General features: G+C 39.4%; 1 protein-coding gene across 2 annotated transcripts in view; it reads right to left on the minus strand.

Annotated features, from left to right (window-relative positions):
- Positions 1–16,836, minus strand: part of NIPAL3 (NIPA like domain containing 3) — a 60,064-nt gene that overhangs the window by 11,784 nt on the left and 31,444 nt on the right. For both annotated transcript variants that reach the window (XM_074218116.1, XM_074218115.1), the window contains exons 7-9: positions 15,026–15,122; positions 3,865–4,000; positions 2,633–2,721 (exon numbers count right to left, since the gene is read on the minus strand). In XM_074218116.1, the coding sequence (XP_074074217.1) occupies positions 2,633–2,721; positions 3,865–4,000; positions 15,026–15,122 (322 nt within the window). The remainder of the gene's footprint in view (positions 1–2,632; positions 2,722–3,864; positions 4,001–15,025; positions 15,123–16,836) is intronic.

A 16,836-nucleotide genomic window follows, 5' to 3' on the forward strand; every position in this document is an offset into this window, starting at 1 on the left:
ACAACAGGTACTCTTTGGGGAGTATGATTTTCATTTTACAGATGAGGACACTGAGGTTTAAAGTAATGAAGCAAATATCAAGGGGCTGGGTTTGAACCTAGGTCCTCCCTGACCCCAGGCTCTTTTACTATTAAATGACATTGTTCAGCCTTCCACCAACATTTGCTCAGTTTTCTTTCTGTTTGGACTCTTTGAATGAAATGAAAACACACCAGCTTTGGAGTTGAATTCTGCCTCTGATTACTTAATACCTGAGACTCTGATCCTTATTTGTAAAATGAAGGGATTGGGCTAGCTGGACCCCGAGGTCAATTCTTCCTTCTTGTTCCTCAAAGATAATAGTCTATTCATCTGCTCCCTCTTTTTTTCACTGGCTGTCTCCATGTCTGGTATTCTCTCCCTTTTCATCTTCTGGCTTCCTAAGAATCCAAATTACAATTCTACTTTCTGCAAAAAAAGATTTTCTCAAACCCCTTTAATCCACTGCCTTCCCTTTGTTTATTATTTTCTAATTATCCAGTCTCTAGCTTGTTTACACATAGCTGTTTGCATGTTGAGCTCTCTGAGGACAGAGACTGTCTTTTGCCTTTCTTTGCATTAGAATGACTGGTAAATAATAAGTGATTGAATCTCTTTATTGTTATTGATTAGTGATATTTATTCTTTATCATTCATTTATTTATTATTTATCTATTTGTACTTATCTAACCATGCTATATAGGTCAAATACTTAATAAAAAATCACTCAGGAGGGCAGCTAGGTGGCACAGTGGATAGAGTACCAGTCCTGGAGTCAGGACACTTAATAATTGCCTATCTGTGTGACCTTAGGCAAGTCACTTGACCCCATTGCCTTAAATACATTTTTTTTAACAAGTCATAATAGAAAAAATCACTTTGGAAGGAAGTATATGTTTGGTTGCATGCAGCAGAGTGTGAAGAAAGAAACAATAGAAGTGGAATTAGGAAATCCAAGGCTCAGATCCCACATCTGACTCTCTTTGTTGTGTGAGAATGACCATAAGCCAAACCACTTCTGTCTCTGAACACCTTCCTTATTTAAACAGGCCAAGGATAGCCATGTGGCATCATGATATTCATAAAGTGCCTTGCCTGGATTCAAGGAGACCCATCTAACTGAGTTCAAATGTAGTCTCGCACACTTGCTAGCTGTGTGATCCTGGGCAAGTCACTTAATCCCATTTTGCCTCACTTTCTACATCTATAAGACAGAGGAGAAAAATGGCAAACCAGCCCAGTATCTTTGCCAAGAAAACCCAAATGGGGTCAAACAAGCCTGAAAAATAGCTCAACAAACAACAAAAATATATGTAGGCTCACTCAAATTTTAAAGAACACATGTCTGGCCTTAAAGACTGTCTAAAAACTTGCATTAGTTTATAGCAAATACTGGGAAAAGGGAGGGGGGGGAAAGGTATTCCTAGTATTATAGCTGCTCTCTTCTTATTCAGTGTCTTCCTATAGTAACAGTCTTAAGACTTGTATTGCAAGACTAGGGCAATTCCACATGAAGAATAGAGCAGAAAAATTTATTTGGTTTCCCTGTGCCCCTTGTTAGTACATAAGTCAATGAAAGTTAAGATTCTTCTTAAGGGGTGGAGTCAAAAGATTACAACATGATTATAGAGCTATAAGCAAATCACAATAAACTATAATGTAATTATAGAAATGGAAAGAACACAGGACTGAGGATCAGGATGAATCCTGCCTTTGCTATTTATGAGCCAAATGACCTTGGGAAAGCTATTTTTCTGGTCTTCAGTTTACCCTACCTATAAAACGAAGGCTGGAATAAATGATTTCTAAGGGCCCTTTCAACTCTATTTGCTTCAAGATTTATATACCTTCCAGTTCTAAAATTCTATATATTAAGGTCCTTGTCAGCTCTGACATTCTCTTCTAGGGCATTCCCAGCTCTGACATCATCATGTCAAATGAAAACAGCTATTATTTATATGGCAATTTGCCAAATTCCTGACATCTATTCCCTTATCTGATCTTCACAAGAACACTAGGAGAGAGGTGTTACTATTCTTCCCATTTTACACAGAAGAAAATGGAATCTTGGAGCATAAGTCTGGGGGCCATAAAGACAGAAAGCATCTGAGGCTGGAGTTGAACTGTCATATGGATAAGTAAGCTGTCATATGGATAAGACAATGGATTTGGAGCCAGGAAAACCTGGGTTTAAATCCCACCTTCTATACCTGGGCTAAATCTCTCTGTGTCCTCAGTCTCCTCATCTGTAAAATGAAGGACTAGACTTTAAGGTCCCTCCTTATTGGGGCAGCTAGGTGGCACTGTGGATAGAGCACTGAGCCTGGAGGCAGGAGGATCTGAGTTCAAATGCGGCCTCAGACACTTAATAATTGTCTAGTTGTGTGACCTTGGGCAAGTCACTTAATCCCAGTGCCTTAGATAAATAAAATTTTTTTAAAAGGTCCCTTCTATTATAACTTCCTATGTAACTCTCATATGCAGAACAATCCAGTAGAAAATGGCAGATTGGTTTGCTAAGAAATGCTTCATTAGTCCCTATATGGTATAGTGTCATCTCGATGCTGTCAATAATAAAAAAGAAAGAAAAATGGAACCACTTCGAGATACTTACCTGCTGTGATTGCAACGGTTGTAGACAGAATGTAGCCTACACTGGCGATCAAGGAGGAATCATAGAGTTGGGTGGCCTGGCTTAAGAAACTTCAATAAAGGAAACAGGTATATTGGTCAGTTCCTTGGAGGAAAGGTGGGAAAAGTTATGATTCATTTTCTTGACTGTCAGTAGGTTATGATGGAGCTTTAGAATATAAAGAAAGCATCTAGTATCAAAAGAATCAAAGCTAGGATTACTTTCATCCTACTTGGCATCCCATTTGAGGAAAGAAATGGTGCTTGAAAAGACTCCTGAGTATCTGGCTCTCTGTCAACCACCTTTCCAACACAGCCTGGAACATAACCAATGCTTAGTAAATGTTGATTGATTGATTGATTGTTGTAGTTCAGAACAGAGGATGAAGCACTGATTGCTCCTTGCTGTAAAAAGACAGGAGATCTAGACCTTTCCAACTTCAGACTATCCATTTTTGGGTAGACCAGGCACTTTTTCTTGAACATGCCAATTACAAGTCAGTTTCTTATTTATTTTTTAATTTTTTTTTTAGGTTTTTGCAAGGCAAACGGGGTTAAGTGGCTTGCCCAAGGCCACACAGCTAGGTAATTATTAAGTGTCTGAGACCGGATTTGAACCCAGGTACTCCTGACTCCAGGGCTGGTGCTTTCTTTATCCACTGTGCCACCTAGCCACCCCCTACAAGTCAGTTTTTAAGATTCATTTAAATTTTTCTCCCTCCCTCCCTCCTTTCTTTCCAAAATGGTAAATAACTTGATAAAGATTATACATATGCATTCATAACATAACTCTTTTACTGCTAATAAACACCCTGAGGGCAGGAACTCTGCCATTTTGAGGGACTCTTTGTAGGTCTCATCTAGCAAAATGTCCTGCAATCAAGGACTGAATAGGCCTGAGTCAATTAAGAAAAGTAGAGCAATTTGAATTATCTTAAGGAACTGACATGGATGGGAAATTAAAGGTGTTCTGATGCTTGGGCTGGCTCTCATCATATATTCCTTAGATCCTCAGGGTTAAGAAAAATCTTGTAGGATCTTTGGCCTCTTTGTAACAAATGAAATGCTGCCCTAGGAAGGTCAGCTGAAGAGTTTAACTATTATTGATATCTTTCATTATGATGCTCTTTATCTCCCACAGTTTCAAAAGAAAGGCCTAATCAGAATCTCAAAATGGAAGACGGTAAGGGGCAGTAGGAAGAGAAGGCGGCTTACGCTGCTTGATAGATTGCAGTGGCGACCATGCACACCAGCATCACGTAGAAGATGGGATAGTCAAGTTGAAGGTTCCCTTGAATTGATAAGACAAGCATTCCTGCCACAGCCTTCACAGTCACCACTGTCATGGAACCTGGAAATAATTCACAGAATTTTAATTGTCTTCTTTTAAAAAACACACAATAATTGGAAAACAATATTTATATTTAAAAAACACATATTATGGGCATTTTCCAATATTAACTTCCCCATTCCCATGGAATTCTACCTGGAAACAAAGAAAATCAGAAAAAAGAAAACAGATAAAACAATGCATGCAACACAGAGATAGAGAGGACATTCAGTACACAGAGCACAGCATCTGGAGTCTGGAAGACCCAAGTTCAAATCTAGCCATAGACACTAGCTGTATGAATCAACCTTTGTCTGCTTTCTATTTCCTTTTTTTTTTTTTTTACTGAATCAGGATAACAGTGACTACCACCCACTGTGAGGATCAAGTGAAATATTTGAAAAATGTTTTGCAAATATTGATGTATTACAGAAATGCTACATTATTTTATTATTATTATTATTATTATTATTATTGTTATTCTGTACTCATAGTTTCCTGTCTCCTCACATAAAGGACTGCTCCGTGTTTCATCCTAAATTCTGAATTACGACCATCCATCAATCAATAAACACGGGCTAACTTCATGGTATTGGGCTAAATGTTAAGGATCAAAGGAAAAAAAGACACTCCCTGTTCCCAAGTAGCTCACAATCTAAGGAAAGAGAGAAGAAGCAAATTCATTACATTGAACCAGTATTCAGCTACCTTTTTAGGGAAGTTTTCATTTACTTATTTATTATCTCTACCTATTATTATAATAATAATAGAAGCTCTTTTAAGAGCTGAGATTGTGAAGTTTCTATTCCCAGATTCCCAGTTTAAAGCACTTGGGAAGAGTGCTTTGAACATACTTAAGTACATAGAAAGATTTTTCATTCATTCATTTATCTATTCATTCAGGTAGTCACTGTGTATGTAGTTCAAAAGAAATATGAGATGTGCAAATTGAGAGCCATCTCCACTCCACTCCATTTTCCTGGGGACTATCTGTGCCCGATCTGTGGTGTAGTCTCTAAGCTCTCACTGGCTGATCAGCCAGTCAGGACAGGACACACTGTACTTTGACTCCAACACAATGATGTCATATTGGTCTTCTTTGTGCACGAAAGACAATAATCAGTGTCTATTTCTGCTTTCTTCACTCTTATTAGTTCCTATCTCTTTCTCTGAGTTCCTCATATTCATAATTGCTAATGCTGTAAGTTATATTCCATTAGTCATATGCCACAATTTGTTCAACCATTTTCCAAAACAATGAGCCACTTTATTACCAGTTTTTTTCTATTACATAGTGTTGCAATGAACATTTTGTTATACATACTTTTTTTGTACAAGTGATGATTTTTATATACATTACTAAAATATTCTTAAGAGTAAACATAATACCCCTCCTCAAATATAGACCCTCATGAGAAATAAAGGAAAGAGAAAAAAAATGTGTTTCAGTCTGTGTTCAGACACCATCAGCTCTGTCTCAGGTGGATCATATTCTTTATAAGTCTGTCATAAAAGTTACTTCCATAGTTTTGCACTGTTGCTGATTGTAATTCCCTCCATCCATTCCTCCCTACTACCATATACTATATATTCTCTCTCCTTTCATTCTGTCCCTCTTCCAAAATGGGCTGTAGGGTGACTGAGTAGCACATCAGACTGATCACTGGCTCTGGGGTCAAGAGGCCCTGAGCCTACATACCACCCCTGAGACCCAGCAACCACCTAGCCCCATAGTCCCAGACAGGTTACTTAATTCCAGTCCCTTACAAGAAGTAAAAAGAAGAAAATGTGTTATATCTGACTGTTCTCTCCTATGATCTACCCTCTCCTCTATCACCCACATCCCCCCTTTTCCCCCTTTCCCCTTTCTTTCCTTTTTATTCTAGATGTCTATACCCTATTGTGTATGCTGTTTTCTCTGAGGCATTTTTGGTTTTGTTTTGTTTTTTGCTTTGTAAATCTTTTTTTTAATTTTTATTAAAGATATTATTTGAGTTTTACAATTTTCCCCCAATCTTGCTTCTCTGAGTCATTTTTGATGGGTGAAGGTTCCCTTATTCCCCCTTGCCTTCCCTCTCCCATATCACTGCAAAAGCTCATTGCAAAAAAAATAAAAAATCATCTTTTATATGAAATATCTTAGCCTAATTCTACCTTTCCTTTCTCTCATTCCCAGTGCATTTCCCTTTTAGCCATTAACTCCATTTTATAATATATTATATCTTCAAATTCAGCTCTCTCCTGTGCTGAATCTACAAAAGCTCCTTCTACCTGCTCTATTAAATGAGAAGTTTCAAATGAGTATTATCAGTATCATTTTTCTATGCAGGAATACATGCAATTCATCATCATTAAGTCCCTCATAACTTACCCTTCTCCTCCACTCTCTATGCTTCACCTGAATCCTGCATTTGAAGATCAAAGTTTCTGTTCAGCTCTGGTCATTTCAACAGGAAGATTTGAAATCCCCCTGGTTCATGAAAATCCATCTTTTCCCCTGGAAGATGTTCAGTTTTGCCGGGTAGTTGACTCTCAGTTGCATTCCAAGTTCCTTTGCCTTACGGAATATTATATTCCAAGCCCATCGAGCCCTTAACATAGTTTCTGCTAAGTCCTGTGTGATCCTGACTATAGCTCCACGATATTTGAATTGTGTTCTTCTGGCTGCTTGTAACATTTTCTCTTTGACTTGGGAGCTCTGGAACTTGGCTATAATATTCCTGGTAGTTGTTTGTTTTTTTGGATCTCTTTTTGGGGGAGATTGGTGGATTCTCTCAATTTCTATTTTGCCCTCTGCTTCTAGGCTATCAGGACATTTTTCCTGTAGGGTTTCTTTAAAAATGAGGTCAAGGCTCTTTTCTTGATCATGACTTTCAGGTATCCCAATAATTTTAAAATTATCTTTCCTGAATCTTGTTTTCCATATCAGTTTTTTTTAATGAGATGTTTCATATTTTCTTCTAATTTTTCATTCTGTTGGTGTTGAAGTATTATGTCTTGACTTTTTGTAAAGTCATCCGCTTCCTTTAGTTTCATTCTAGACCTGAAGGATTTGTTTTCCTCAGAGAGCTTTCTTATCTCCTTTTCCATCTGGCCAATTCTGCTTTTTAAAGCATTCTTCTCCTCAATAATTTCTTGAACTGTTTTATCCATTTGGTCTATGCTGGTTTTTTAACATGTTATTTTCTTCAGCATTTTTTTGGATTTCCTTAACTAAGCTGCTGACTTCTTTTTCATGTTTTTTCCTGCATCTCTCTCATTTCTTTTCCCAATTTTTCTTTTATCTTTCTGACTTGATTTTCAAAATCTTTTTTGAGCTCTGTTACTGCCTGAGCCCAACTTCCATTTTTCATGGAGTCTTTAGATACAGGATATATGTAGACTTAAAAAAATTTTTTTTTTGTTATTCATGCTCTTCTTGGAAATCAGAATGTCAGAGTAATGAGGTCATTAGGTCAAAGAATTTCAAACTGTTTCCCAGAAATGACTGGATCAAATTATAACTCTATCAATAGTGTAGGCATCTGCAAGTGGGCATGTAGAATGTCACAGGGGCTCACAGAGTGGGCCACTCACCCAGGGTCTCAAGTTCTAGCCCAAATCCCATCTTCTTCTGGAAATTCCTCCCAATCTATTTTCATACTAGTATCTCCAATTTATCCTGTTTATACCTTGTTTGTAAATAGTGGTTTGCATGCTGTGTCCCTGCTTCTCCCTGCAGTAGACCATGAGCAACCTGAAGGCAGAGTTGCCCTCAAGGCAATGCACTATCTTGTGCACTTCTTCATACTTAATGTTTACCTGGGTATACTGCAGGTGATTAATATTGAGTGAGAATGTAACTTAGGGTGGTTTGTTTTTAAAGCCTGCATAACCTAATCCCCACATAACTTTTCATTCTCATTATATACAACTTCCCTTCCTGCCCACTTTAGTCTAGGACAGGGGCAGGCTCATATAAGGCCTGTGGTTTGATGCTGCCATGGTAACCACAGATGGGAATCAAAATTCAATAAATCTAAGACCTTTTGAGGGGTGAATTAATAAACATTTAACCAAATATTGCAGGTGAATGTTACAAATATCCAATGGCCCTTGGCAAAAAAAAAAGGTTCCCACCCCTGGTCAAGGGAGATTAGCCTTTTCTCTGCACCTCACAAATAGCACTCTCTCTCCACCTGGACAGCACTTCCTCCTCAAAGAATCTCTATCCTCCTTCAAGATCTAACTCCAGTATGTGAAATCTTGTCTGATTTCCACAACTGATACTGCTCTCTCTCCTAAAATACCTTCTCTTCAACTCTTTTCCTTTATTTTTTTTTATTTATTCTCTAAAGACATGCACAGTACATGTTGTCACCCCCAAAAGAATGTGAGTGCTCTAGGAGCAGTGATTATTTAAATATGTTTATCTTTGTGTTTGTAGTGCCTACCAAAGTGCAGGTGCTTAATAAATGCTTGCTGGCTAAGATGAGATTGGAAAGATCGATATAGAAACTAGCAGATTGAGATCTTACTAAATATAATTTCATTGTCCTGCTGTGATGTTATGCCATAACAAGAGTAATAATGTCTGTGATCTTGATACTGTTCATTATGCTTCTTGGGCACCATCTTGATAGAGCTGGCTCCATCTGGCTGAACTCACTTGTAGTCAACAAACTGAATTATATCTCTCTGACCTTTCCTCCAAGGAAATGACCAACGTGTTTGCTTTCCTTTATTGAAGCCTCTTAAGCCAGTCCACCCAGCTCTCTGACTCCTCCATGATTGCCAATTGAGGCTACATTATGGAGACAATGGTAGCGATCAAAGTGGATAACTACTTTAATTAATAATACGGAGATTATAATACATATGCAAACAGGCTAATTTAAGTATTTCTTACAAAACCAAGCTGCCTTTTTCTCTTGTTTTATTCTGTCTAATTAGGATTATAAAATCAAGAGCAGGTAGACCCTTAGAACACAGGATATCAGAGCCAGGAGGCCCTCAGAACCAGGGATGTCAGAGCTTGGAGGGCCCTTAGAATAGGGGATGTCAGAGCTAGGAGGGTCTTAGAACCCAGGATGTCAGAGCTGGGAGCGTCCTTAGAACAGGGGATGCCAGAATTGGGAGGGTCCTTAGAACCCTGGATGTGAGAGCCGGGAGGGCTCTTAGAACATAAAGTCAGAGCTGGGAGGGTCCTAAGAACAACAGAGTATTTGGAGAAGAAAAGTCTTAGGTGATAGGACTGTTTGTTGTCTTTAAATATTTGAAGAACAGTCTGGTAGAAAAGATCAGATTTGTTCTGCTTGACTGCAGAAGGAAGAACTAGGAATATAGGAAGACAGATAAAGGTGTGATTTAATTGATTTGTTTCTAAAAGGAAAAATCTGATCAGAACTGAAAAAAATTGATGGGAGCAGATAGGTGGTGGAGTAGATAGAGCACGGGTCTGAAGTCAGGAAGACCTGAGTTGAAATCTGACCTCAGACACTTAATATTTAATTAGCTGTGTGATTCTGGACAAGTCACTTAACCCTATTGCTTTACAAAAAGAAAAAAAAGAAAAGAAAAAGAACTATCAAAAATTAGAACAAGTTGTCCCAGAAGGTAAAGGAATTCTTCACACTGGAAGCTTCCAATAGAGGCTACTTGACCGCCAGGCCTCTCTCACATATCACTTACTTATCAAGAATCCACTGAAGACCAGGCTCTGGGCTTAGTGCTGGGGGCGGGGTCAAGAAAGGCACAAAACAATACTTGATCTCAAGGAAGCTACCATTCAAATGGAATGAGTTTTTTTTAATTTGGAAAATGAAGTGGTGGGATTGCATAATCTTTAAAATCCCTCCCAACTCTTAATTTGTGGTTCCAAAATTCTAAATATTTCATTAAAAAATAAGATACTAAATATATAGATCTAAAAATGTTACATAATTCCTAAAGAGTATGCAAGACCCTTCCCAAATGTGATTCTGTGATAGAAGACTTTAAAGTCCTTAGTTCTTTTTATTTCTTGATTATTTATTTATTTATTTTTAATTTAATATTTACTTAATCTCATTTTGTACAAGTACTGTTTTTTATACATTAATAAAATATTCTTGTTTAAGAGTAAACAATATGCCCCTCTCCCAAAAAATATAGACTCGCTTGAGCGATAAAGTAAAGGGGAGAGAAAAAAACTGAAATTAAAATAAAAAAAATAGTAATAATTGTAGGTATGGCCAGGTGGTGCAGTGGATGGAGCACCAGCCCTGGATCCAGGAGCACCCAAGCCCATATCTGGCCCCGTACACCCAACAATCACCCAGCTGTGTGACATGCAAGCCACCCCAACCCCACTGCCCAGCAAAAACCAAAAAAAAAAAAAACAAAAACAAAAGACCCAAAATAAAATAAAATAAAATAGTAATAATAGTAGGGGCGGCTGGGTGGCAGACAGAGCACTGGCCCTTGAGTCAGGAGCACCTGGGTCCAAATCTGGTCTGAAACACCCAACAATCACCCAGCTGTGCGGCCCCAGGCAGTTCACCCAGTCCCATTTGCACTGCAACACCCCCCAGAAAATAATAATAAAAAATGTACTTCAGTCTGTGTTCCAAAACCACCAGCTCTGCTGTGGATGGATCACATCCTTTAGGATGTCCATCACAAAAGTTACTTCCATATTTTTCCACCGTTGCCACTGCTGATCACAACTCCCTCCATTCATACATCTCTACTACCATGAACTATATGTTCTCTCTCCTTTCACTCTGTCTCTGCTGCAGGGTAGTTGAGTGGCGCAGCAGACAGGTCCCCAGTCCTGGGGCCAAGAGGCCCCCCCCCCCCACATACCACCCCTTACCCAGCATCCACGTGGCCCTATGGTCCCGGACAGGCCAACAAATCCCATTCCCTTGCAAGAAGTAAAAAAGAAAATGTGTAATATCGGGCCACTCTCCCCCCATGGTCCATCCTCTCCTCCATCACTCACATCACCCCGCTTCCCCCTGTCCCCCCCCTTCTTAATCCAGATGTCTATACCCCATTGAGTATATATATATATATATATATATATATATATATATATATATACACACATATATATACTGTTTCCTCTTCTAGCCACCTCTGATGAGAGCAAAGATTCCCTCATTCCCCCTCGCCTTCCCCCCTTCCATATCATTGCAATAGCTCATTGTAATAAAGAAAATGTTATTATATGAAATATCTTAGCCTATTCCCCCACTCCTTTTTCTTTCTCCCATTACATTTCCCTTTTTTCTATTGACTCCATTTTTACACCCTATTTTATCTTCAAATTCAGCTCTCCTGTGCTTCATCTATAAAAGCTCCTTCTACCTGCTCTGTTAATTGAGAAGGTTCATATGAGTATTATCAGTGTCATTTTTCTATACAGGAATACATGCAGTTCATCATCATTAAGTCCCTCATATTTTACCCTTCTCCTCCAATCTCTATGCTTCACCTGAGTCCTGTATTTGAAGATCAAACCTTCTGTTCAGCTCTGGCCATTCCAACAGGAACATTTGAAATTCCCCTGGTTCACTGAAAGTCCATCTTTTTTCCTGGAAGAGGACATTCAAGTTTTGCTGGGTAGTTGATTCTCAGTTGCATTCTAAGTTCTTTTGCCTTCTGGTATATTATATTCCAAGTCCTACGAGCTTTTAATGTAGTTGCTGCTAAGTCCCATGTGATCCTGACTGCAGCTCCATGGTATTTGAATTGTGTCCTTCTGGCTGCTTGTAATATTTTCTCTTTGACTTGGGAGTTCTGGAACTTGGCTATAATATTCCTAGGGGGTGGTTTTTTGAGATCTCTTTCTCGGGGGGATCGGTGGATTCTCTCAATTTCTATTTTGCCCTCTGCTTCTAGGATATCAGGGCAATTTTCCTGTAGTAATTCTTTGAAAATGATGTCAAGGCTCTTTTCCTGATCATGACTTTCAGGTATTCCAATAATTTTTAAATTATCTTTCCTAAGTCTGTTTTCCATATGTTGTTTTTTCAATGAGATATTTCACAGTTTCTTCTAATTTTTCATTTTTTTGGTTTTGAAGTATTGAATCCTGGTTTCTCGTAAATTCAGCAATCTCCCTGAATTCTATTCTTTGTCTGAAGGATTTGTTTTCCTCAGAGAGCTTTCTTATCTCTTTTTCCATCTGGCCAATTTTGCTTTTTAAAGCATTCTTCTCCTCACTAAATTTTTGAACTATTTTATCCATTTGACCTAAGCTGGTTTTTAGCATGCTATTTTCTTCAGCATTTTTTTGGATTTCCTTGACTAGGCTGCTGACTTCATTTTCATGTTTTTCCTGCATCTCTCTCCTTTCTTTTCCCAGTTTTTCTTCTAACTCCCTCATTTGATTTTCAAAGTCTTTTTTGAGCTCTGTCATAGCCTGAGCCCAATTTCTGTTTTTCTTGGAGTGTTTAGGTGCATGAGCTTGTGCTTTCTCATCTTCAGACTGAGAGTTTTGATCCTTCTTGATCTCATATGCAAAATATTTCTCAATGGTGTTCCTCTTGTTTCTCTGCTTGCTCATTTTCCCATCCTGACCCTGGTTTTGGGGTGCTTCCTGAGCTTTTGGGACACTCCCACAAGGATATCAGCGTATGAGGCTCTGTCCTCCCTCCTGGTCTGTGAATGACCATAAGTACCCCCCTCTGCCATGGGGCCAAGGTGGGGGGGCCCTGCTGTTCTATGGCGGGGCCTAGACTGCGCTCAGGATCTGAATGTGGTCAGGCTCCAAGAGTCCTGTTCCAGGGGTAGTCTCTCTTCACTCCCCTCCCTAGGTTCAATGGGCTCATGCCCTGGGGGCTCCTGCTTACAGCTCCCACCTTCTTCTGTTTCCTGGATTTGGACTGCCTTGGCCACACTGCTAGCTGTGTACCCCGAGGGCTGGAGGTCCCCCGCTGTTTTCTCATGTTGTACCCGGTGCAGTAGGAGAACTGCCTCACTGGGTCCCTCTGTGGGTTCTGTCTCTCGAAAATTTAGTTTAGAGTCCTTAGTTTAAGTTTTATGAGAGAGAGCCTAAGAGACAATCCTCTTTTGTTGCCACCTTGGCTCTGCACCATTAAAATCCTTAGTTCTATATAAGATTCTCTCATTCTAATTTTATAAAGTCCCAACATTTTTCAGGGTGTCAGAATAGTTGAGAGTCAATTAAGTGCCTCTTCTCCATAAGGTCAATTTCTTAGGCAAGGGTATAGTAACTTGTGGCACAGGTGCCCACTGTCGACACTGTACTTCTGGCCATCAATGTGGGTGGGTTGATGTTGCTTCCACTCATGCCCACACCTTCTTTCAACCCTCTGCACAGGACTTAGGGTTCTTGTTACTGCCAGAGACATGCCTATCACACGGCTCTCCCCCTTGTGTTTAAGGCAGTGGCCAGCATTTGACTGTACCCTTGCCCCTCCCAGAAATCAGAAGAAAAAGATTTAGGACCTGGGCACATCATTTTTAAAAAGATTATCAACCTCTGTGTATGGGAGAAGGAGATGAATACTTGTAATCCCATCATTTGGGGGATTATCCTAAGTCTAAAACTACAGAAAGCCCCTGATAAATGGTCAGTAAATTGCCTAAGGAAGGGCAAGCCTCCCCAGGCCAGAAACTGGGCAGGTTAAAGCACTTGTTCCTGTCAGCATGATGAATCACAAGTGGCTGATGGGCCAGCCTGGGCAAGTTAGGGAAACTCAGTCTCAAAGTAAAAATAAAAGGGTTAGCAATTCTCTAGTCCCCCCAACACCCACTCACACATCCTATATTTATGTATATGTGTTTTTCTATGTATGCATATATGAATGTAGGTAGGTAGAAAGGGAGATAGATAAATATAGATATGGGTGTATGGGTATGCATATCAGGCTAGGGGGCTGCTAAGCTTTAAATCAATACTCTATCAATCTATCTATCTATGGTAGATAATATATAAATATATGTATGTATTTATGGCAGCTAGGTAGCATGGTGGATAGGGCCTGGCCTCAGACACTTAGTAGATGTGTGACCCTGGGCAAATCACTAAAACTGTTTGCCTCAGTTTTCTCATCTGTAAATCGAGCTGGAGAAGGAAATGGAAAAATACTCAAGGATCTTTGCCAAGAAAACTCCAAATAGGTCACAAAAAGTTGGGCATGACTGAATTGACTAGACGACAAACAGATCCTTATCTATAAGATTGACACAGAGAGATCTATATCTATAAACGTAATTGTGTTTATGTGTGAATGGATGTATAGGAAAGCCCCCACACAGACATGTACATGCCCATATATGTCTATGCATATTTATACTAACTTCATACATAATCATAGATGCAAAGTTGGAAGGGCCCAGTTGAGTCCAACTTTCTCCTTTTACAGATGAGGAAACTGAGGCCCAGAGAGGGTAAAAAATCACATATTTATCCAAGGTCACAATATATATAATAAGGATCAAATGAAGGATTGAATCCATGGTCACCCATATATAGTGTCAAAGGCCAGATCTGAACCTGTCTTCCCTATACCATGGTACCTCCCTCTTAATGACTACTTTCACATGACAACTGTAGTCTCACTTCTCAAGTGACCTTCCCAAATAAAGACATCTGATTAAAAACCAACTACTGACACAAAAGCAAAATTGTTTTGGGGTGTGTTTTTTTGCCATAATAAAGGGGGTTCATGAACTCTCATTGGAAAATTCAGCAATTTATCACAGCTCAATTAATCTCAGCCTTTTTTTTTTGCGGGGAAGGGAGAGGTAGGGAAGGGAGAAGATAATAAAAGAGAGAAAAGAAGAGAGGGGAGGGGGGCGGCTAGGTGGCATAGTGGATAAAGCACCGGCCTTGGAGTCAGGAGTACCTGGGTTCAAATCCAGTCTCAAACACTTAATAATTACCTAGCTGTGTGGCCTTGGGCAAGCCACTTAACCCCATTTGCCTTGCATAAAAAAAAACCTAAAAAAAAAAGAAGAGAGGGGAGGAGGGAAGAGAGGAAGAAAGATAGGAAGGAGGGGAGGGAGGGAGGAAGGGAAACAAAAACAAAGAAAAAAGAAGACAATTCTCACCAAGAAGAGCGACCAAGAGGAGGATCACGACTATGTAGTTGACATTTTTCTCCTTATAGAAATACAGCAGTAAGCAGAACACAATGATCTCCACAAGCTACAAAAGAAGAGATAAACAATAATCCATACTCATCCACGTAAACTCTGTACCACTCATAATTCTATCTATATAAAAACTCTCCAGGAAAACCCTTTCCTGAGACCAAACAACACTATGGGGTGTCCTTGTCCTCCCAGTCTATGGAAGCCCTGTGCTCTCTTTACCACCTAGCAAGGAAGCTCTGAGAAATAATAAGAGAGTGATGGAGAGTGGACCTATCACCTGAAAACCATCTTGGTTAAGCCTGGAGGCAGGATGGGGTAGACTGAGGACATGACTAATGGTATCCTGGCAAGTCCCTTTACCTGAATCTCAGTTTCCTTATCTGTAAAAGTAGGACAGTAATAATTATAAAACTTATCTCATTGGGTTGTTGTGAGACTCAAATGGGCTCAGAAAATCATAGAATTTGAGAGCTGAGAGAGAACTCTGTGGGCATCATTTTCAAATCATATCCAATAATAACTTCTAGGATAAGACATTATTCAAGGAGGCATCCCACAACTGCTTGAAGGACTCTTGTAGAGGAGAACCCACCATCTCAAGGCAGCCCATTGCACTTTAAGGAGAATTCCAAGAGGAAGAAACTCTTCCCAACATAACATCAGACTTAGATTTGTCTCTTTGTAAATTCCAATCATTATTCCTGATTATGCCCTCCAGTGTCAACCAGAAAAAAGGCTAATTTATCTTCCACAACAACCTTCAAGTAGCTGGACCAAGGTTTAGACTCCCCAAGCTTAAGCACTCAGAGTTCCTTCAACTGGTGGGCAACGAACAGAAATAGGGAGAATGGGGTAAACTTTGCCAACTTTCAAGTGCCAATTATTGTAGTTATTATCAATGCTCAGAGACATTTATCACCAGGTTAACCACAAGGCAATGAATTTTTTGGTGAAAGCTCATAGATTTAGAGCTGGAAGAAAACTTAAAGGCCATTTTGTCCAAACTCTTCCCACTCTCCACCCCTTGGGTTTTACAGATAAGGAAAAGAAGACCTGGAAAAGTAAAGGGACTTAACCCAGGGTCACATAGTCACTAATATCAGAAGTGGAATTTAAACCAGTCTTCCTAATGCCAAGGCCATTGTTGTATCCACTATGATATACTATCTCTACTAAAGATTGTTTATTAAATGAAGTTAGGTGTGATATGCATTAGTGGAAGTGATATTCACAATAGCAAAATCTTAGATTGTTGAAAAAAAAATAAATTTCTCTTCCTTCCTCCCCTCTCCAAGTTTTAATGAATTTTTAAGTTTTAATGGCTGACATTGTCTGTTCTAAGGTCCCTTCCAGTTTTATATTCTAGGTTCTAAGAACAAACTCTTGACATATCAGGTTCTAAGGTCCCTCCCAATGTGATATTCTATGTTCTCAGGTCCATTCCACTATTCTATGTTCTAAGAGCCTTCCCAGCTCTGGCACTCTCTCTTTTCTAAAGGGCTTCCAAGCTTTGCCATTTTGGTTTTTAAGATCCCTTCCAGCTCTGATATGCCAAGTTCCAAGGTCTCTCCCACTCTGACATCCTATGTTCTAAGGTCCTATCCAACTCTGACATTCTACATTCTAAGGTTCTTCCCATTCTGATATTCTATATTCTAATATCCCTTTCAACTCTGACATTCTAGAGGTCCCTACTAACGTCCCTCCTATTCTGACATTATGGGTTCTAAAGGTCCTCCCATCTCTGACATTCTATGTTCTAAGGT

Source organism: Macrotis lagotis, chromosome 1 (assembly GCF_037893015.1).
Source record: "Macrotis lagotis isolate mMagLag1 chromosome 1, bilby.v1.9.chrom.fasta, whole genome shotgun sequence".
Lineage (NCBI taxonomy): Eukaryota > Metazoa > Chordata > Mammalia > Peramelemorphia > Peramelidae > Macrotis > Macrotis lagotis.